Consider the following 22806-nt stretch of genomic DNA (forward strand, 5'->3'; position numbering starts at 1 on the left):
AATCTTGGATAATTATATGCACATTACACTTTTGTCATTAGTATGATTCTGGAAGTTGTAGGAATAAAGAAATGTAGAATTGATGGCAATGAGTAGAGTATAGTGCAGGTACAATAATCTCATACCCGTTTCTCATGGTCACAAAACTATACTCATACCCTACCCGTCGGGTAAATATCCATGCCTATGCTCCGGTCGTGCACCATGGGTACCCATCGGGCTGATCAAAAGAACATTGAAGGGTGATTGACGTAACTGCTAGTTCTATGTGTGATGGATGCTCTGGCCACTGAGAGGTAAAGATGATCGGGTAACACATGTGAACCATCAGCAAGATAATCGAGTAGGATATGGGTAATACCCATGGACACAAAATCATACCCGTGCCCTACCAATGACTAATTGTGTGGCGTTTGGGCACTACCTGTGGGCATGGAAATGTGCTCATACCCTATCCAAGGTAGTGGGTAAAATTGTCATCCTTAATTGCAAAGTCATGCCATTATTAATCCAAGTACGACTGAGTACCAAAGAAATTTCTTTAAAAAATCCTCCAAATTCCTTAAAACAGTTCCCCAAATCGGAGTGTGATAAATAGATAAACATTGAGGGTGCATAAACTCAACAAATCTCACTAAAGTGGCCAGCAAACATGCATATATGTATCTTCCATAAACCACGAACTAATTCAGCTTTTCGCCCAGGATATCTTAAGCAGAACGTGGAGATCGACCAAGCGAAAGTACCGTTTGGAAATGCACCCAACCAAATCAAACATCTGGATCATGGAAATAAAAAAGGGCAATAACCTGTATCGCCGCAAGTGTATGAGCATCTTTCATATTTTTTCTTATATAAACGAAGGGAATTTGGATCCATGAAGGTGTCTCTTCAAGATTTTTTTTGGGTGGGGGGGGGGGGGGGGGAGGTGCCTCTTCAAGAGGTGGATGTAAGACAGTACGAAGTGGACGGATTAGCTATAAATAAAAAGTTTTTTTTTTCAATTTCAATATAAATACTAGTTCTACTTCACCATACCTGAATTTCAACTTATGCAATGAAACGGCGTCTGAAGTACTAATGTTTGTTTATTTATTAGCGTTGGAAGAGTTGACAAAGTCTAAACCTATGACTAAGAACCCATGTTCCATCGCCCTTATTTTGCGGGAAGAAAGAAATTTGCCATAATTCCCATATAGTAACAATTTAAGCCCGAGTGCACCCACAGAGTGGCTGAGGGACATCACAGAATCTGTAAGCGTTTTGGTCGCAGGCTACTCTGCCTTAACGGAATGCATGGTGTTCCTGTAAATTGAAAAAAAAAAATCACTACTGCTAACATTTTCTATATACTGCTCATTGTCATACAAATCATGTACGGAGTACAAGTCTAGTCTCCCGCAAAATAAAAGAAAAGGGACAAGTCTAGTGATCACAATGTGCGGGTTATTGTTGATAATCACATCCGCGAGGAACCATCAGAAACAGGCTCCTTCGAACGGATCTCATTGTAGGTTGCAATGGAAATCCTCGTGTGTATATTTCATATTTCAGAACATCTCTCAGGAGCAACATACATTGTAATGTGATACCAGAAAATGCTATTGCCGCTATAATACAACTAGCTTATACGTATATGGTTGGTATAAACTACCACCCGATGGTTCCCATACAATGTACTGATGCTGTCGCTTGGTTAATTCTCCGAATCATTAGCTACTATGGCAATTGTCAAAAGAAGTTGGAGAAGGCTGTCTTGCCAAATCGCACCTTCTTCCATCTGCTCTTGAACAGGTACGGATGGAGACCCAATACGTGCTCAGGCATGAAGTCATGCCGTGTTAATATGCCAACAACAGGCGCCCTCTGTATTCAGACAGTAAACGGTCCAAAATTAATCACTGGTAACCATTTGAGCAAAATATATACAAATTCAAGTACGAAGTTCTCATGCATGCAGTATAAAAGATAATTATACTAAAGGGATTCGTACGCGCTTTCTCGACCTGTATGACTAATCATCATGGTTACTCTCAGTAATAATCAATAATCATGATTATAAACAACTTGCCAGCAAAACACATGACAGTTGCAACATACGAGCATGAGAATGGAATAAGAGTGAACTACGTACAAAGCAGATTTAAGAAGTAATTCTTGAAAAACTTAAAATTTGAGATAATTCAGATGTAAACAGAGTCGCTCACCTTGGAAGTTTTTGGAAGAACCAAAAGGTGTCTTAATCCAACTTCACGAAAAAGTATAAGAGCTTTAGCCAAGGACATGGTCTCAACCACAGTGTAAGGAGATGTGTTTGTGAAAGGATGCAAGTCTACAAACATTTCCAGTTCTTCTGCAGTTAATTCAATGTCCTCAATTCTGTCATGCTTTCCTGAACCACGTTTAGCAAAATCCTCAGGTGAGAAATGCTTTGAAGCATCTGATGCTGAAGCTGTGGAACTACTGATGAACTCTTTCTTCCTCAACAGAACAAGCAGGTGCGACCGAAGAACTAGACCATATAACAGAGGAGTATCTGAAAACGGTGGCTCATCAACGACAGGGAAACCATTATGACCGGTTGCCTTCAAGGTATCCACAATACGGCCAACCTTCTCTATGCCATTGAATGTCTGTAGAGGGCCAGTTACAACATCACTAACTGACAGTTGTCGCATGTAGGGTTCAGCATGCCCTTCAAGAAAAGGAAAACCCTTCAATTTAACAAGCAGATCATAGACATTTGCATTAAAAGCATCTGCCACTGTCTTTGATATGATAAGGACCAGCATAACCAGAGGAAGCATCAGCAGATTATTTGTCAGTTCTAGGATGACAACACAAACTGAGACAGTCATTCTCATCGATCCACCTAGAAGGGCAGCAGAACCAAGAACCGCAAAAAGACCATGATCCAAAGTTGATTGCGACCCAATCAGCATGCCAACCAGACGACCGTAAGCTGCACCAGTTAAAATAACAGGTACGAAAAGGCCAGATGGTAAGGCGAGGCCATAGCTGAAAATGCCCAGAAAATATGATGCAATAAAGAACACAAGGATCGAGGTGATATGGAACTCATGGTCAGTGCCGTTACTGTAGAGGTTTCTAATGGTGTCATCGTTGGTGTTAAAGAACAGGCTAGCCAAGTCATTGTAGTTATGCATTGGACACTGGAACTTCTTGAAATTTCCAGATCTCCCTATTGATGGACAAGCTTCTCTTGAGTCAGCTGGGCAAGGTTTGCAAGCTGCAAGCCATGGTAAGCCGAAGAGGCAACATGAAGTACAGACGGAGACTGTTGCAGCCAGGAGTAGTCTGTAAGTTCGACCTTTCCTGAGAGTAAATTGAACAGATCGAAATGAAGTTAAGCTGGGGCAAATGTTTTCACTTCGAAAGGAGAAACAATTCCAATTGACAACTGCAATTAAGTATCTACAAAAATTAGCAGTAAGTGTGCATTGCCATTGTTATGGACAGTTTTGAACTTTTAATTAACCGATTCTCAACATTGATAGGAGATAATATTTCAGGGAAGTGATGTATTCAAGACTACTAAAACTTTACCAAATAGAATGCCTGCAGTTAAAAATTATGGAAGTAAAGACCAGTAACATTAAGCCAATATCAGTACATACTCGTTGATAACATTGTAGAGACGAAGAACCTTGTCAAGGAAGAAGTTGTACAAGCTCCCCAGTACTCCTCCAAAAACTGCTAGAGTGATTACCGGAGGTAAATCAATCACATGATAGTTGACATAGCCCGAAGTCACATCAAACATTATAAGACCGCCTTTCCCGAACAAGCCACACCGGCCTCTTTTACAGATGTCTATTAATGCCCTAAGCACAACGGCAACAACTGCCGTTGTGAAGAAAGCTCGCCAGAGTAGGGCACTCCTCCATCTGCAAAGACAACAAAAAGGATGGTCCACAAGTATTTTATTCATTGCAAAATTTTGTATACAGGTACCATTTTGCAGAAGCCCTTACATAAATATTTTCATTTCAAAGGATATGCTTAAAGGACAAATATATTGCACCCTACTGCCCTTCACTGCATCAATGATAATTTCTAGCAAGAATGGTCAGATAGGTAGGGTGATGGTTCAAGATTTCAGATGATCACAATAAGAAAATATGATAATCCCAACTTAAGGAGAAAACGTGAGAATAAGGAGAAACTCGTTTTGATATTAGGTGACACATGATAAAAAAGCATCATTTTTTATGGGATTGCGTAAGTCTAAAGTTTTGCCACTAGGTGGAGCAATCTTCTCCTCACTTACAAACATATAAACTTCAAAGCCAGCAAGTCACTAACTTGAGGCATGTATTGGAGCATCGAGTGTGCCACCTTAATTAAGCATAAACCTACAGAAAACTATATGTAGGCAAAACAAATTCCTGCATTTCTCAAATGTGGAGGAAATGTTCTTCTCTCAATGAATAAATAATGAAATTAAGACAATCAATCGAGGAAAGTCCAAATATTTATAATCATGGGGAAGTTTTTACCGTGAAGACACTGTTTCCAGAGCAAAAAGAACTCCGGCGACTGGAGCCCTGAAAGCACCAGCAATACCAGCACCAGCACCACAAGTGACAAGGTCCCTCCGATCCCTATCATTCTTGAAGTGCCTTAGCCATTTACATGTCATGCGATATTTACGCGAGCCACCTTGCCCAAGTATTGATGCAATGCATGCACCTGTGTGTACCAGAGGACCAGCTTTTCCCACATGCAGTGATGATGATACTGCAGCAATGCATCCCACAACCTGTTCAGAAACCAGAAGATATTTGAAATTCAGGTATATTCATGAAACAGGAACGAGCAGAGGCAATTTGGTCTGCACAAAAAGATAAAGGGAAAGCGTAGTGACCATAATGGCATTACAACAGCACATGTCTTTCCTACATCTTTTATGTATACGAACTGTTGTATGGGTAACAAAATACCATAGCATATTTCTGCTGACATAATTTCCTACCCCATACAGATCTGATCAAGTCCAACACTCCCACTTGCGTAAATCATCGCTCATGTGATGTGTTGATTAAAAGCAGAATAATCATGAACAAGCAGAAGTACTGCAGATCCCACTACAATGTCTGACAAGTATATTAGAAGTATCTCTGCTACAATACTAACCCCAGATGACAGGCCGAGAAACCAATCAAGCAGTCCATTGCTTTAAGTTAAGCCAAGTGTGAGCTAGTAGTGAGTGCCAAGTGCCAGCCATCATGAATGCAAAGGCACATCATCATACCAATTATTCATGCCATGAAAGAACAGGGATGAAAGCGAAAGGAATTTACTAGTCTACCTTCACCACCAGAGTCTTGAAACAGAAAATGTTGGGTGCGTCGACGCCGTTCAAGTAGGCCTTCACCTCCGGGATGCCGGAGCCGGCCGCCGCGGGCGCCACGTACACCGTCAGCACCGTGGCGAACATTGTGAGCAGGAAATTCGAAAACAGGAAGACCAGAAACGCCGATTCAAACCTGACGGGATCAATCAATTTTGAGTCAGCACTGAAAGTCAAGTCGATATCCACACCTACTAAATCGCAGTCAGTTCAGTTCAACGGAAAGGCTCCGGCGTCCAGTGAAACACTGCTGGTTACCTGCGCGCGAACATGCGGTTGGAGGTGACGACGAACTTGGCGCCGGCGACGTTCTCGACGCCGAGGTTGGCGACGAAGGCGGCGGCGGCGGTGAGCGCGCCGACAAGGAAGCAGAGCGCCCACTTGAGCGCGAAGTAGCGCAGGATGTGGCCCCGCCCCTGCGCCCGCCAGTCCTGCTTGAACACGTCGTTCTCGATCAACCTGCAAGCAGCCCAGCCCCGCGCCGACAGAGTCAACAGTTGACGCTGATTGGAACCAAGCCAGCGGAATTGCCGGAGAGATTGGGGGGCTTGCGCTTACTCGTAGTCGAGGCTCTCGATGGGGCAGAAGTCGGTGCCGACGAGCGCGACCTGGGAGGTGGCGTTGGACTGCAGCTGGCCGCCGAGGAGGAACCTGCGCCGGTTCCGCCGCTGCTCCTCGTCGCCGGAGCCGTCTTCGCCTCCCGGCCCCGCCCCCGCCCCCGCCGCCGCGCCGTCCTGGAAGAAGAAGGAGGAGCTGTAGGAGATGAGAGGGGCCTCGATGTCGGCCTCCGGATCCGCCGCGCCGCCCGCGGCCCCGGCGCCCGCCTGTTCCCTCGGAGCCATCGCCGCCGATCCGCTCCGCCCCGCTGCCGCCGCGACACACGCGACGCACGAGGAAACAGGGGAGTGGTGCTCGCTCGGCTCCGCTCTGCTCTCGGCGAGTCCAAGTGCCGACGACACCGATTCCCCGGGACAGCGAGACCCTTGTTAACCGCTGGGAGGCTGCCGGGTGGGGCCAAGGGACGGGCGGGTCCCGGGTGGACGTGACAGTGGTTGGGCACGCTTGCACTTCCGGGAAGTTGGGCTCGGAAAACGGTTGGCTGGTCGGGGGCTACGGAGGGTATAGTAAACGAAACGCTTGTGGACAAGGGGTTCAACATCGATTGGATCTATTTAAGAAAAAAAACACAACATCGATTGGATCTGATTCCCGTGGGCGATGTGTCCGGTGTAGATGTATACTATGATACTTTGTGTGGATGTGTCTTGTGTAGTGTAGGAGAGTTGTGTTTGATTCATGGGACGATTCCTTTGTGGAGTGCAATTTTCTAATGAGTCTTTTGTTTTAAGTGCTGGTGTGCTCCCGTAATAAAAGAAAGGTGTTGATGTGCTACGGCAACAAATTTAGCGAGCTTTTACGTAAGAAACTAGTTCTGCTGGATCTTTGGATACGGTGTCGTTTTCGCATGCGCAATCCTAACTTAAAGTCACAGTTATTGCTTGAATGGGATTTTTATGTTAATTTTTTTATTTTACTTTTTGAGGTTTTCACAGGTAGACACGTGTTCAAATGCTAAAAGTACACGTGTAGATGTTCGAGTTGTTTAGTACTCCCTCCATTCCAAAATATAAGATGTGTTAGTTTTTTCAAAAGTCAAACAAGTGTTTGTTTGACCAAGTTTTTAGAAAACCATCAATAGTACCAAATTTGTATCACTAGATCCATCATGAAAAGTATTTCCACATTTTATTTATTGTGTATTACATATATTGATATCTTGTTCTATAATCTTGGTCAAACATACATAAGTTTGACTTGCATGGAGACCAATATACCTTATATTCAGCTGAGAAAAATATTAATCTTATGTGAGGGGGGGAGGTCAATTTCACAACATTCTTTTATTATAAGATTCACACTTGATGATACTCGTAAATCACCCTAGTGCCCGTATCCGAGGTAAAATAGTTTGTAACAACTAATTGTTAGCAATTTCAGCCTAGAGACATTACTGACATTTTAGAACACAACTTATACATCAATCTTAGATTGCTGCAGCTGCAGCTGCAAATAACTGAGCAAGTGATTCTACACATAGTTGATTCTGACTGAACAAGTGATTCTGCACATAGCATATTCTGTCGGCAGTTTCCCGTAATCTAATCTTGCGAAATCTGCTGGCCCTAGTTTTGAAGTGGGGGTGTTTATTGCTAATTCTGTACTAGAATGCTTACTATGGATAAACCTACAAGTTTAAATAGGAACCAAAGTTAATATTTATAGTGCTTCTGATTCTGAAGATAATTATGATTTCAGTTAGGTCATGTTTTGGGTTATAAAGATTACCCATTTTTATCGATCGTGATTTTTAACATAACTAGAAGAGTCAGGGATCTAATTAAAGTTAGGAAATGTTCTAATGGACATACCTCTTAAATTCAATCACTGAACATTGTGGTATGATAAAAATTGGCTTTGGCTGGGATAAGTTTTTGTTATATGATAGAAATTGGCTTTGGCTGGGATAAATTTTTGCTATATGATAGAAATTGGCTTTGGCTGGGATAAGTTTTGTTATTCTAACAACTAAGTCAATACCTTTTTTAAAAAACATGATAGGATCTTAGTAACTACTCTCTCTCTCTCTCTCTAAAGAAATATAAGAGCGTTTAGATCATCCTTTACCTCCTGCGAAGACCCTAGTCGAGATGTCTCTAACCATGTTGTTCTCTTATTAGATGAGGGTGATATTCATCTAGTGATTCAAACTAAATCCTTTTCGTCTTGAGTTGTGTTGATCCCCAGAGTTGACCCGAGAGATCAGATCTAGCCCATATCATTTTTTAAATTTGGCATTAAAAAGAAGTAAAAGACTTTTAAATACTTGGCATAATTGTTTTTCTAATACCGTAGAGTTCCTAAGGGGTGGAGTCACAATATAGAAGAAGAATATAAAAGGTCTAAACATGTTATATGTGAAATGCTTTACTGTCACTTCGAGTAGAATTTTCTTCTGAGTTTGTTGCTACTATTTCATGGAATTTGTGGATACATATCAAGCATTCAAAATATTTGTCCCGAGGATCTAACTGATGTGATACTTTTTGAACTCCTAGGCAACTTTGCAGAAAGTCGCTCTACATCTAGGGTCAAATAGGTTGACTCAGGTGGCACTCTATGATCTTATCAATTTGAGCCTCGGCGATGTGGTCAAAGACCAAAAAACCATGCTTAATTATATTGTCTTGTGTTTCTTCCTGTGTAATGGTAGTAGAGTTCATTCCGATATAAAGTTCTCCTACATCGTGTTGTAATCTTTGTACTGCAATTAACTAGCTTACATTCTGTATTTTGTACAATAAAGAGAACTTTGTTTTCCGGCAAAAAAAGAACTTTATTGACTCAAAAGCTCGGATCAAACCTAATGGATGTGCAACAAAGGTTCAGGCTTCTGTTAGCAGTTTGCATATGTTATGGCGTTGTTGCGATGATTAGGGAGTATTTGTCTGCATTTTGCCGCGGTTTCTTCATTGTTCATCCCTTTTCTGCTGTAGCTAACAGCTATGGTTTCATAAAGAATCTAAGAAGGCCTTGTTTGGTTCAATTTGTTATGCTTTCTGTAAGGCTGAAGTTTGTAGTGCCGAAGGTTTTCTATTAATACAGAAAGGAGGGAAAACCCCCTCTTGCAAAATTGACGCATCAAATCGACAAAAAATAAAAATTCAAACACGGATACTTCATTTCCTAAGACATGCAGGGGGTGAGTGGTGTGGTGTTTGAAACCACCCACTTTCACCTTTTCTCAAAGAAAAACATAGAATTCCTAAAAAAAAGTTGTAGACAAAAGATCAAGAATCCGTACCGCCAAAAACTCAAAAAAAAAAAAACTAGCGGCACGGCAAAGCAAGCACCGTGATCAGGAGAACACGTGCATGCTGAAAACGCTCAGAGAGGTAAACACATCGACTTCTTCGACCAATGTACATCAAAAATATTGGCAACAGGGCGAGTGATTCTTACCCGAGGAACGTCGACACATATATGCTCGTCGGCCACGGCCGGAACGGCAGGAGCAACGCCGCCGGGCAAGGCCGTCGTGGCGGGTAGGTCGCCGGCTGGTCCTGCCGCCGTCGACATGGACGCAGGTGCTCTGCATAAGAGAAACGCAAGGAAATGCTCTGTCACCGCCAAGTTCAGAAATCAGAAGAACCAGAGCAGCACCGTCCCAAGTTATTGGAGACGGAGGTTGAAGGAGAGGAGCCATACGTACCACCAGGGTGGACACACACATGTAAACGTACTATGGAGCTCAGGCGTTGAAACCAGCTGCCCGTCGTCACGGCCGGATTTGTACCCCGCCGTAGCAACTAAACGGATGGGACAAAAGGGCATCCATCGGACAGTGACACTCTCGACAGCTGACGGGAACGGAGCGGAGAAGCTGTAACGCAATTTACGCAAGCCAACAACCGGGGCATCAGGGCAAGGGAACGGAGCCAGCCTCGGCGACATCGCTGTTCTCTGGGCCGATCGACCGCAGCGGGGCCAATCGAACGCACGTACGGCAAATGGAGAGGCTGTCGTGCCGGCCTCTTTGGAGCTTCTCTTTTTTTGGGAATGCCACGAGCTTTGCTGACAGCGACGTTTGACGCGGGTGCTGCAAATGTCGGGAAGCAGCCGGCGGCAGCGGGGAGCGCTGGAATGGACAGCCCCGGCGGCGCGAGGGCAGCCGGCCGCGTGGCGCGAGAGCAGCCAACCGCGGCTGGGCCAGGGCAACCGTCGGCGGCGACGTGGGACGGTGGGAGCAAACGGCGGCGGTGTGAGGATACCCGGCAGCCCGTTTGTGAGGGCATCTAGTGCTGCAGCGGCGCGAGGGCATCAAGCAGTGGCAGTTGGCGGCCGCGGTGGAGCAATCAGCGGCGGCGTGAGGAAACTGAGGATATCCAGCAGCCCATCTGCGAGGGCATCAACAGGCGCAGGCCGGTAGTGAAAATAGCCCGGCATCCATGGATGAGGATTTGTGGCTCTTCGGTGCCACACACTTCTATATGAATATAGTATTAAAAAATATCAGAAATTTTTAAAATTTTCTAGAATTTTAGGATATTAAACCTTGGTGCCCATTGTACACCCATGTTCAATTTCATGAAAAATGGGTGCCCATGGTAATCTTGGTAAAAAGAGTTAAAAAATTCTTATGTATAGAAAAAACTATTTGGATGGATCGCATCACAGACCGTATTTTCTTTGTCATAGATACCACCGGTATCCATTTCACACCAAATTGAACACATGTGTACAATGGGCACCTAGGTATGATATCCCAAAATTTCATACTTTTTGAAATTCCTTAATTTTTCAATGCTATATACATATAGGGGTGTGTGGCACCTGAGTGCTCCAATGCATTTCCCAGTATCCATAATAAATCACACATAATTCTAGAAAGAAAACATAATTCCCACTTCTTCTTTTGAAACAGAGGCCTTATATTAACGGAAATGTTAAAAACCCGACGTCGGATTTTTAAGCATGACAAATCTGCTGTTCGAGATGACAAATTATGTTATCATGATCATAGTATTTTTCTTTAAGTAATATGCCAAATCCTGACAAAAAAATATAATTTTGATCTAGTGTTCATGAGCACATCACCATAGGCTGGTAGCGTAATCTAGGTACGCCCCTCATTATCAGACAGAGATACGAACAGACACAATCCAAAAGATTGGTTGCGGGAACTGAGTGTATCTCAGATTGTTAGGTTTCTTGTGATGGAATGGAACCAACCCATCAGAATTAAAGTCCTAGACTTGAGACTAGTGATCGCATTTTCTTTGATTTATTTCAGAGATTATGTTTATTAGGTGAGAGGAGACGTTTCCGTGGACTACAATGACTTCGTCAATGCCAAGATGTAGTGACGACTCAGTATTTTAGAGGTGTTTGTAGGGATATGATGTGCGTACGTGCATTCATAGGGATGAGTACATGTATGCGTTTGTGCGCACCAGTATTGTACTATGTTAAAAAAATTGGTTGCTCGTCTTAAGTTTTGAGGTGGGTGATTTATCCAGGTTATGTTGTCTCTAGTGATAGGTTGAATTATTTGTTTCTGAATGTGACAACTTATTAGTGCTATGTGTTGCTTGATTAGCCATTTGATACACACAAATATTTGTTGGAGGAGGCTGTCGGTCCTATCCTCGAGCATCCGGACAAGGGGCGTCCTATATCCTCTTCACCTGCACCCCTGGCTGAGAGGTTTTGGGCCACAGTTGGTGCTTGGCGGGTGACATCTCTGATACATTCACGTGAGACTCCGCACCCGCACACTTGGAAATTATAGGACGTGTTTGGTTGCTCACATCGATTTTGTTTCCCCTTGCACAAGTGCCTGGTAGAGCCTGACTTAGTTAATACAACCTTCGAACCATGTTGTGTATTTTATTTAGTTGCCCACAAAGTCCAGACTACATGAGAGTAGAAACAGAAGCACGTCGTTTTGGTTGCTAGTTTGTGCTTCCCAGATGTAACATGCGGTCATTTGGTTAAGTGCAAGACATGCGGTGTGGTAACCTCTTCTACAAGTGGCCAGTTTATCAGCACACATAGTCATAGGAATAATATAGTGATGACAACAGTGAAGAACAAAGATTAAACCACATCGAACAAGCATACGCATAATAGTGGCACACGTACAATCATACACATTAACCACATTCATACGAAGTTTAGTCGCACACACCAATGGAGATAGATTAGAAAATCCCTCACTCATCGACCATGGCAAGGGCTTGATTGTGATCATCACACTTGATCGCCACCTCTGCACAGGAACGACCGAAGATGGTGACCCTGGAAGCATCCTGGGCCAGGACCTTTAAGGTTAGGAAGTACCCGACCTGCAATTGGTGAGCTATGGCAAAGCAGGAGCACCATTAATCCATGGCAAACCTTCCATTGACATCCTAGAGCCTGGCCTACCAGTTGCATCTAGTGTTCGCCTTCAGAATGCTATACAGTGGGATGGTGCCCGGGTGCTACCGAAAGGTATCGAGGATTGGAAGTAAATCAAAACCAGGTGCTTAGAGCACCTTGCAGAATTGGGTTGGAGATACTTCCGCATGGAAGTGGCCAACCTTCATAGGCCTCTACCGGTGTCTCTTGGAGTCACTGACTTCTCTTGCATCCTTGGAGACATGAGGGTAGACGGCCACGTGGCGCCGGAGCAGCCAACCATAGTGGGCCATGGCAATCATCGACGGAGACGTGGGACAGTGGGAACAAACGGTGGCGAAACGAGGACATCTAGCAGCTCGTTTGTGAGGGCATCTAGAGCTGCAACGGTGCGAGGGCATCAAGGAGCGGCCGCGGTGGAGCAGTCAGCGACGGGACGAGTATATATTTTAGAAGAACAGGGAGGGCTCCCCAATTTCGTTAACTCGAATGAAACCCATACATTGTAGCAGTTCAATAGCTCGCAAAACAGGTAGCAAATCAAACGCCCATCGACTTACAGTTTTTGATAGAATCCTAAAGAGTACTACGATAGAAGCACTCGTAGGTGCATTTCTAGAAGCTATTTTATGAAGGTAACCACATCCGATTTTTTTGCGAAGAGACTGCCACATTGCCGAAAGTGAATGCCTCGTCTTCAGGGGAGGGGCAACTGATGGCTGCGAAGATCAGCTAACTTCAATCACTAATGCCGGGCTTGACACTGTATCAGTCTCAAGCATCTTCATCCCAGGGGTCTCGCATGTTCCACCAATCTTGAAATTGTCCCATGCTCCAGGTAGGGCATCATAGCTTAGACACTTGCCAACCGAAGTGGCCTTGTCAGGTGACCAACCAGAAAGAGGACAAAAGTCTTTGATTGAGTTTTCTTGTCCCTAGAGAGAACCATCCAATTCTCGGTCGTGGTCTGAATGTTCCCAACCACCTATTTTACATTCATCCATGCAGTGTTATTAAAGATCATGGAGTTTCTAAACTTCCATAAACACCACATGGAGGTAGCACAAGCAACATTAAGTGCATAATTATTTTTGTTAGATATCTAAAATCTAGAAATAGATAAATAATCGGCCCCTAAGGAGGTGCCAAAGTGTTCACTAACCAAACCCCAGATGTACTTAGCTACCACACATTCAAAGGATAGGCGATGGATAGATTCATCAGAAGAACAAAAGACACAATCAAATGGTTTAATGATGTGTCTTTTCCTAAGATTAACTCTGGTCATAATCTTGTTATCTGAGATGAGCCAAATGAAAATGTGGATCTTAGGTGACACAATTAACTTCCAAACAACAGGAATAAAGACTGGTTGTACCCCACTAAAATTGATCACATGATATAATTAACTACTAGAGTATTTCCCTTTGCTCAAGTTGCCAAATATGAGAATCAATATTATCAAACAAGAGTAATTGACTTAACAATCTCTACCAGCTGATACCAATATTTCGTAATTTTGTCATTAAACACTCTTCTCAAAGTGAGTTTGACCTGTTCACCATCCCACGCCTCACTTATTGTTTTGGAGGTCTCGTTGCATATAGAATACAGAGACCAAAACTGCATATATAGTCGGGAGGGTGATGTACCGAACCAAGTGTCTTCCTAGAACCTAACGTGTTTACCATTTCCCACCAGCAGCTAAATTTAATGGCCTAAACTATACTCATCACTCCCTTCAAGAATCTAGTGGCATCGAGAGTAGAGCTGTTAAAAATGTTAGGCCTATGGGTATTATACTTAAAATCTACTATACTCTTCCATATTTTGCCTCCCCCTTGGGTGTATCTCTGCACCCAAGTCCCTAGCAAACATAGGTTTAGTTCCTAGAGGTTGGCAATCCCAAGGCCCCCAAAAATTTTCTTCATGCACACGAACCTCCAATTTGCTAGGTGAAGTTTTCTTGCCCCTTGATACGTCTCCAACGTATCTATAATTTTTGATTGCTCCATGCTATATTATCTACTGTTTTGGACATTATTGGGATTTATTATCCACTTTTATATTATTTTTGGGACTAACCTATTAACCGGAGGCCCAGCCCATAATTGTTGTTTTTGCCTGTTTTAGGGTTTCGAAGAAAAGAAATATCAAACGGAGTCCAAACGGAATGAAACCTTCAGGAACATGATTTTCTCATCGAACAACTCAGGAGACTTGGACCCTACGTCAAGACACATAACAGGAGGCCACGAGGTAGGGGGCGCGCCTACCCCCCCCAGGCGCGCCCTCCACCCTCGTGGGCCCCCTGTTGCTCCACCGACGAATTTCTTCCTCCTATATATACCCACGTACCCCCAAACGATCAGATACGGAGCCAAAACCCTAATTCCACCGCCGTAAGTTTCTGTATCCACGAGATCCCATCTTGGGGCCTATTCCGGAGCTCCGCCGGAGGGGGCATCGATCATGGAGGGCTTCTACATCAACACCATAGCCTCTTCGATGAAGTGTCCATAGTTAGTAGCTAGATGGCTTCTTCTCTCTTTTTGGATCTCAATACAATGTTCTCCCCCTCTCTTGTGGAGATCTATTCGATGTAATCTTCTTTTTGCGGTGTGTTTGTTGAGACCGATGAATTGTGGGTTTATGATCAAGTCTATCTATGAATAATATTTGAATCTTCTCTGAATTCTTTTATGTATGATTGGTTATCTTTGCAAGTCTCTTCGAATTATCAGTTTGGTTTGTCCTACTAGATTGATCTTTCTTACAATGGGATAAGTGCTTAGCTTTGGGTTCAATCTTGCGGTGTCCTTTCCCGGTGACAGTAAGGGCAGCAAGGCACGTATTGTATTTTTGCCATCGAGGATAACAAGATGGGGTTTTCTTCATATTGCATGAGTCTATCCCTCTACATCATGTCATCTTGCTTAAGGTGTTACTCTGTTTTTAACTTAATACTCTAGATGCATGTTGGATAGCGGTCGATGAGTGGAGTAATAGTAGTAGATGCAGGCAGGAGTCGGTCTACTTGTCTCGGATGTGATGCCTATATACATGATCATATGTAGATATTCTCATAACTATGCTCAATTCTGTCAATTGCTCAACAGTAATTTGTTCACCCACCGTAGAATACTTATGCTCTTGAGAGAAGCCACTAGTGAAACCTATGGCCCCCGGGTCTATCTTTATCATATCAACCTCCTACTACTTTGCTATTTACTTTGCCTTTATTTTACTTTGCATATTTATCATAAAAATACCAAAAATATTATCTTATCATATCTATCAGATCTCACTCTCGTAAGTGGCCCTATAGGGATTGACAACCCCTATTTGCGTTGGTTGCGAGGATTTATTTGTTTTGTGTAGGTGCGAGGGACTCGCGCGTAGCCTCCTACTGGATTGATACCTTGGTTCTCAAAAACTGAGGGAAATACTTACGCTACTTTGCTGCATCATCTCTTCCTCTTCGGGGAAAACCAACGCAGTGCTAAAAGAGGTAGCAAGAAGGATTTCTGGCGCCATTGTCGGGGAGGTCTACGCAAAAGTCAACATACCATGTACCCATCACATACCCTTATCTCCCGCATTACATTATTTGCCATTTGCCTCTCGTTTTCCTCTCCCCCACTTTACCCTTGCCGTTTTATTTGCCCTCTCTCTCTATCCTCCCTCTATTTTCCTCTTTTTGCACACTTGCTTTTTGTTTGCTTGTGTGTTAGTTTGCTTGCTTGTCACGATGGCTCTACCTAAATTTGGTGACCTTCACCTTAAAAGGTTAGAAGAAATCGAAAATAATGTTAGGAGTTTCATGGTTTTGCAATTTGAACATAATAGTTTCTTCAGAAACGAGCTTAAAGAACAGAAAAGTTTTATGAGTTTTATGAATAAAGAGCTCGATGATATGTCTAAAGAATTCGATGGTTTAAGATCCCAACTTGCTCATCTTGAGAAATTAACTGCTGAAATTTCGGATAAGCAGGCTACCCTAGTTAATAAGATGGCCACTCAATCGAGTTGCTATGAAAACAATGATGAAGATCTAAAAGTTATTGATGTGTCCCCTATTAAATCTTTGTTTTGCAATATGAATCTTGATAATGATGGGACTGAATATGATCCACCTTTACCTAGAAGGCGTTCCAAGAATTCTGAATCTTTTGATCTTGATGCTAAATTTGATAAAAGTGGGATTGAAGAAATTAAAACCCTAGATGTTGCTAAACCCACTATTATGGATTTCAAGGAATTTAACTATGAAAATTGCTCTTTGATTGATTGTATTTCCTTGTTGCAATCCATGCTAAATTCTCCTCACGCTTATAGTCAAAATAAAGCGTTTACTAAACATATCGTTGATGCCTTGATGCAATCTTATGAAGAAAAACTTGAATTGGAAGTTTCTATCCCTAGAAAACTTTATGATGAGTGGGAACCAACTATTAAAATTAAAATTAAAGATCATGAATGCTATGCTTTATGTGATTTGGGTGCTAGTGTTTCCACGATTTCAAAGACTTTGTGTGATTTGTTAGGTTTCCGTGATTTTGATGATTGCTCTCTAAACTTGCACCTTGCGGATTCCACTATTAAGAAACCTATGGGAAGAATTAATGATGTTCTTATTGTTGCAAATAGGAATTATGTGCCCGTAGATTTTATCATTCTTGACATAGATTGCAATCCTTCATGTCCTATTATTCTTGGTAGACCTTTCCTTAGAACGATTGGTGCAATTATTGATATGAAGGAAGGAAATATTAGATTCCAATTTCCATTAAGGAAAGGCATGGAACACTTTCCTAGAAAGAAAATTAAATTACATTATGGATCTATTATGAGATCCACTTATGGATTGCCTACCAAAGATGGCAATACCTAGATCTATTTTGCTTGTTATACCTAGCTAGGGGCGTTAAACGATGGCGCTTGTTGGGAGGCAACCCAATTTTATTTTCATTCCTTGCTTTTTTATCCTGTTTAGTAATAAATAAATTATCTAGCCTCTGTTTTGGTTGTGTTTTTTGTGTTTAATTAGTGTTTGTGCCAAGTAGAACCGTTGGGAAGACCTGGGGAAAGTCTTGTTGAACTTGCTGTAAAAAACAGAAACTTTAGCGCTCACGAGAACTGCTGTCATTTTTATTTGGAGAGTGCTATTTAGTTAATTATTTTTGCAGATGATTAATAGATAAATTCCTCACGTCCAGCAATTTATTTTAGAATTTTTGGGGTTCCATATCGTGCGCTAGCTACAGATTAGTACATACTGTTCTGTTTTTGACAGATTCTGTTTTTCGTGTGTTGTTTGCTTATTTTGATGAATCTATGGCTAGTAAAATAGTTTATAAACCATAGAGAAGTTGGAATACAGTAGGTATAACACCCATATAAATAAAGAATGAGTTCATTATAGTACCTTGAAGTGGTCTTTTGTTTTCTTTCGCTAACGGAGCTCACGAGATTTTCTACTTTAAGTTTTGTGTTGTGAAGTTTTCAAGTTTTGGGTAAAGATTTGATGGATTATGGAACAAGGAGTGGCAAGAGCCTAAGCTTGGGGATGCCCCAGAAGGCATCCCCTCTTTCGTCTACTTCTATCGGTAACTTTACTTGGAGCTATATTTTTATTCGCCACATGATATGTGTTTTGCTTGGAGCGTATTCTATTATTTGAGTCTTTGCTTGTTAGTTTACCACAATCATCCTTGTTGTACACACCTTTTGAGAGAGACATATATGATTTGGAATTGGTTAGAATACTCTATGTGCTTCGTTTATATCTTTTGAGTTATATAATTTTGCTCTAGTGCTTCACTTATATCTTCTAAAGCACGGTGGTGGATTTGTTTTATAGAAACTATTGATCTCTCATGCTTCACCTAGATTATTTTGAGAGTCTTAATAGCATGGTAATTTTCTTAAAATCCTAATATGCTTGGTATGCAAGATTAATAATAAAACTTTCTTATGAGTGTGTTGAATACTATGATAAGTTTGATACTTGATAATTGTTTTTGAGATATGGAGATGGTGATATTAAAGTCATGCTAGTTGAGTAGTTGTGAATTTGAAAAATACTTGTGTTGAAGTTTGTGATTCCAGTAGCATGCACGTATGGTGAACCGTTATGTGATGAAATCGGAGCATGATTTATTTATTGATTGTCTTCCTTATGAGTGGCGGTCGGGGACGAGAGATGGTCTTTTCCTACCAATCTATCCCCCTAGGAGCATGCGCATAATACTTTGCTTTGATAACTTGTATATTTTTGCAATAAGTATATGAGTTCTTTATGACTAATGTTGAGTCCATTGATTATACGCACTCTCACCCTTCCACCTTTGCTAGCCTCTCTAATACCGCGCACCTTTCACCGGTATCATACACCCACCATATACCTTTCTCAAAACAGCCACCATACCTACCTATTATGGCATTTCCATAGCCATTCCGAGATATATTGCCATGCAACTTTCCACCATTCCATTTATGACACACTCCATCATTGTCATATTGCTTAGCATGATCATGTAGTTGACATCGTATTTGTGGCAAAGCCACCATTCATAATTCTTTCATACATGTCACTCATGCATCATTGCATATCCTGGTACACCGCTAAAGGCATTCATATAGAGTCATATTTTGTTCTAAGTATCGAGTTGTAAGAAAAATAAAAGTGTGATGATCATCATTATTAGAGCATTGTCCCAGTGAGGAAAGGATGATGGAGACTATGAATCCCCCACAAGTCGGGATGAGGCTCCAGACGAAAAATAAATAAAAGAGGCCAAAGAAGCCCAAATAAAAAAGAGAAAGAAGGCCATAAAAAAAGAGAAAAGGCCCAAATAAAAAAATAAAAAAAATAAATAATGAGAGAAAAAGAGAGAAGGGACAATGTTAGTATCCTTTTACCACACTTGTGCTTCAAAGTAGCACCATGATCTTCAGAGTAGAGAGTCTCTCATGTTATCACTTTCATATACTAGTGGGAATTTTTCATTATAGAACTTGGCTTGTATATTCCAATGATGGTCTTCCTCAAATTTCCCTAGGTCTTCATGAGCAAGCAAGTTGGATGCACACCCACTTAGTTTCTTTTTGAGCTTTCATATACTTATAGCTCTAGTGCATCCGTTGCATGGCAATCCCTACTCACTCACATTGATATCTATTGATGGGCATCTTCATAGCCCGTTGATATGCCTAGTTGATGTGAGACTATCTTCTCCCTTTTTGTCTTCTCCACAACCACCACTCTATTCCACCTATAGTGCTATATCCATGGCTCACGCTCATGTATTGCGTGAAAAATTGAAAAAGTTTTGAGAATGTCAAAAGTATGAAACAATTGCTTGGCTTGTCATCGAGGTTGTGCATGATTTAAATATTTTGTGTGGTGAAGATAGAGCATAGCCAGACTATATAATTTTGTAGGGATAACTTTCTTTAGCCATGTTATTTTGAGAAGACATAATTGCTTTGTTAGTATGCTTGAAGTATTATTATTTTTATGTCAATATGAACTTTTGTCTTGAATCTTTCGGATCTGAATATTCATACCACAATTAAGAAGGATTACATTAAAATTATGCCAAGTAGCACTCCGCATCAAAAATTCTGTTTTTATCATTTACCTACTCGAGGACGAGCAGGAATTAAGCTTGGGGATACTTGATGTGTCTCCAACGTATCTATAATTTTTGATTGCTCCATGCTATATTATCTACTGTTTTGGACATTATTGGGCTTTATTATACACTTTTATATTATTTTTGGGACTAACCTATTAACCGGAGGCCCAACCCAGAATTGCTGTTTTTTTTTGCCTATTTTAGGGTTTCAAAGAAAAGGAATATCAAACGGAGTCCAAACGGAATGAAACCTTCGGGAACGTGATTTTCTCATCGAATACAACTCAGGAGACTTGGACCCTACGCCAAGACACGTAACAGGAGGCCACGAGGTAGGGGGCGCGCCTACCCCCCCCAGGCGCGCCCTCCACCCTCGTGGGCCCCCTGTTGCTCCACCGACGAATTTCTTCCTCCTATATATACCCACGTACCCCCAAACGATCAGATACGGAGCCAAAACCCTAATTCCACCAACGTAACTTTCTGTATCCACGAGATCCCATCTTGGGGCCTATTCCGGAGCTCCGCCGGAGGGGGCATCGATCACGAAGGGTTTCTACATCAACACCATAGCCTCTCCGATGAAGTGTGAGTAGCTTACTTCAGACCTACGGGTACATAGTTAGTAGCTAGATGGCTTCTTCTCTCTTTTTTGGATCTCAATACAATGTTCTCCCCCTCTCTTGTGGAGATCTATTCGATGTAATCTTCTTTTTGCGGTGTGTTTGTTGAGACCGATGAATTTTCGGTTTATAATCAAGTCTATCTATGAATAATATTTGAATCTTCTCTGAATTATTTTATGTATGATTGGTTGTCTTTGCAAGTCTCTTCGAATTATCAGTTTGGTTTGGCCTACTAGATCGATCTTTCTTGCAATGGGAGAAGTGCTTAGCTTTGGGTTCAATCTTGCGGTGTCCTTTCCCGGTGACAGTAAGGGCAGCAATGCACGTATTGTATTGTTGCCATCGAGGATAACAAGATGGGGTTTTCTTCATATTGCGTGAGTCTATCCCTCTACATCATGTCATCTTGCTTAAGGCGTTACTCTGTTTTTAACTTAATACTCTAGATGCATGCTGGATAGCGGTCGATGAGTGGAGTAATAGTAGTAGATGCAGGCAGGAGTCGGTCTACTTGTCTCGGACGTGATGCCTATATACATGATCATATGTAGATATTCTCATAACTATGCTCAATTCTGTCAATTGCTCAACAGTAATTTGTTCACCCACCGTAGAATACTTATGCTCTCGAGAGAAGCCACTAGTGAAACCTATGGCCCCCGGGTCTATCTTTATCATATCAACCTCCTACTACTTTGCTATTTACTTTGTCTTTATTTTACTTTGCATATTTATCATAGAAATACCAAAAATATTATCTTATCATATCTATCAGATCTCACTCTCGTAAGTGGCCCTATAGGGATTGACAACCCCTATTTGCGTTGGTTGCGAGGATTTATTTGTTTTGTGTAGGTGCGAGGGACTCGCGCGTAGCCTCCTACTGGATTGATACCTTGGTTCTCAAAAACTGAGGGAAATACTTACGCTACTTTGTTGCATCATCCCTTCCTCTTCGGGGAAAACCAATGCAGTGCTAAAAGAGGTAGCACCCCTCAAAGTCTTTCCACAAACGATGAGCCATTTGAGTATTTATCATCTCAATGGCCCATTTTGGGAATTTAAAAAGGGATTGGAGGTAGATTGGAATGCTTGCCAGGCAAGCTTGGATGAGAATCAATCTCCCTTATAGGAAAGCAATTTTCCCCTCCACCCCGTTATCCTTTTAATAATCTTATCAATGAGAGGCTGAATATCCTCCCTCATAAGCTTATCATAGTGCAAGGGAATGCCCATATATTTTATCGGGAAATTCCCCCCTTTGCAACCTAGTGATTCCATGAATTCTAAGTGTTCCTCATCAGTCATGTTTATGGGGATCAAATCACTCTTGCTATAGTTGATCCTCATTCCATATACTTCTTCAAAATAGGAAAGGGCCATTTTTAGATTTAAAGCTTTATCTAGGTCTTTCTATAAGAATAAAATAGTGTCATCAGCGTATTAAATACACATAAGCCCTTCAGGGTAAGATTGGGGCAAAGGCCACTGATTAAATCTCTAGAGGCAGCCTTAGCTAACCTCCTAGTTAGTACATCCACTACTAAATTAAGGAGAAGGGGAGACAAGGGGTCCCCCTGCCTAAGCCCTTTGCTGGTAATAAAGAAACCACTCTCGCATCCATTGATTTTCACACCAATAGAGCCTCCTCTAACTATTGATGGGATCCAAGATGGCCACTTATATCCATAACCTCTTTTTTGGTAACAATTAGGTAAGGCAATCTAAATGGACAAAGTCAAATGCTTTTTCATAGTCCAATTTTAGGATAGCCCTTGCTCATTGCAAGAATGGACAGACTACAATACCTCATGTGGAGTTACTACACTCCCAAGTATAAACACGCCTTTCAAGAAAGCATATTGGGTACTCGTAATCATCCTTTGAAGTATGATGCTGATCCTGTTGTCAAGTACTTTGGTAAAGATCTTAAAACTAGAGTTTAACAAACTAATTGGCCTAAATTTCTTCATAGAGGTGGCATCAGCCTCCTTAGGGATTAGGGTTAGTAAAGCAAAGTTGAGTCTATAAATGTCTAATTCTCCTCTATGAAAGTCTTCAAACATTCTCATCAAAACAGTTTTAACTAGGTCCTAGAAGTGCTGGTAAAATAGAAATGAAATCCCATCTGGTCTTGGAGCACCATTAGCATAGGAATCAAAAACTGCCTTCCTAATTTCCTCTTCTAAAAAAGCAGCTGGAG

At 41.9% G+C, this 22806-nt stretch overlaps 1 protein-coding gene across 2 annotated transcripts; it reads right to left on the reverse strand.

Annotated features, from left to right (window-relative positions):
* Positions 1-1429: 1429 nt before the first annotated feature.
* Positions 1430-9853, reverse strand: LOC125540097 (putative chloride channel-like protein CLC-g). 2 transcript variants are annotated; one of them, XM_048703685.1, is made up of 9 exons: positions 9645-9853; positions 9395-9524; positions 5933-6108; positions 5633-5833; positions 5333-5510; positions 4521-4783; positions 3639-3908; positions 2208-3336; positions 1430-1866 (listed from the first exon to the last, which is right to left on the reverse strand). In XM_048703685.1, exons 2-9 carry the CDS (start codon positions 9509-9511, stop codon positions 1732-1734), a joined length of 2469 nt encoding a protein of 822 aa, XP_048559642.1. In that variant the 5' UTR covers positions 9512-9524; positions 9645-9853; the 3' UTR covers positions 1430-1731. The 2 variants fall into 2 exon arrangements, with proteins under 2 accessions (XP_048559642.1, XP_048559643.1); XM_048703686.1 differs by lacking the exons at positions 9395-9524; positions 9645-9853 and having other exon boundaries at positions 5933-9369.
* Positions 9854-22806: the final 12953 nt, after the last annotated feature.

Source organism: Triticum urartu, chromosome 2 (assembly GCF_003073215.2).
Source record: "Triticum urartu cultivar G1812 chromosome 2, Tu2.1, whole genome shotgun sequence".
NCBI lineage: Eukaryota > Viridiplantae > Streptophyta > Magnoliopsida > Poales > Poaceae > Triticum > Triticum urartu.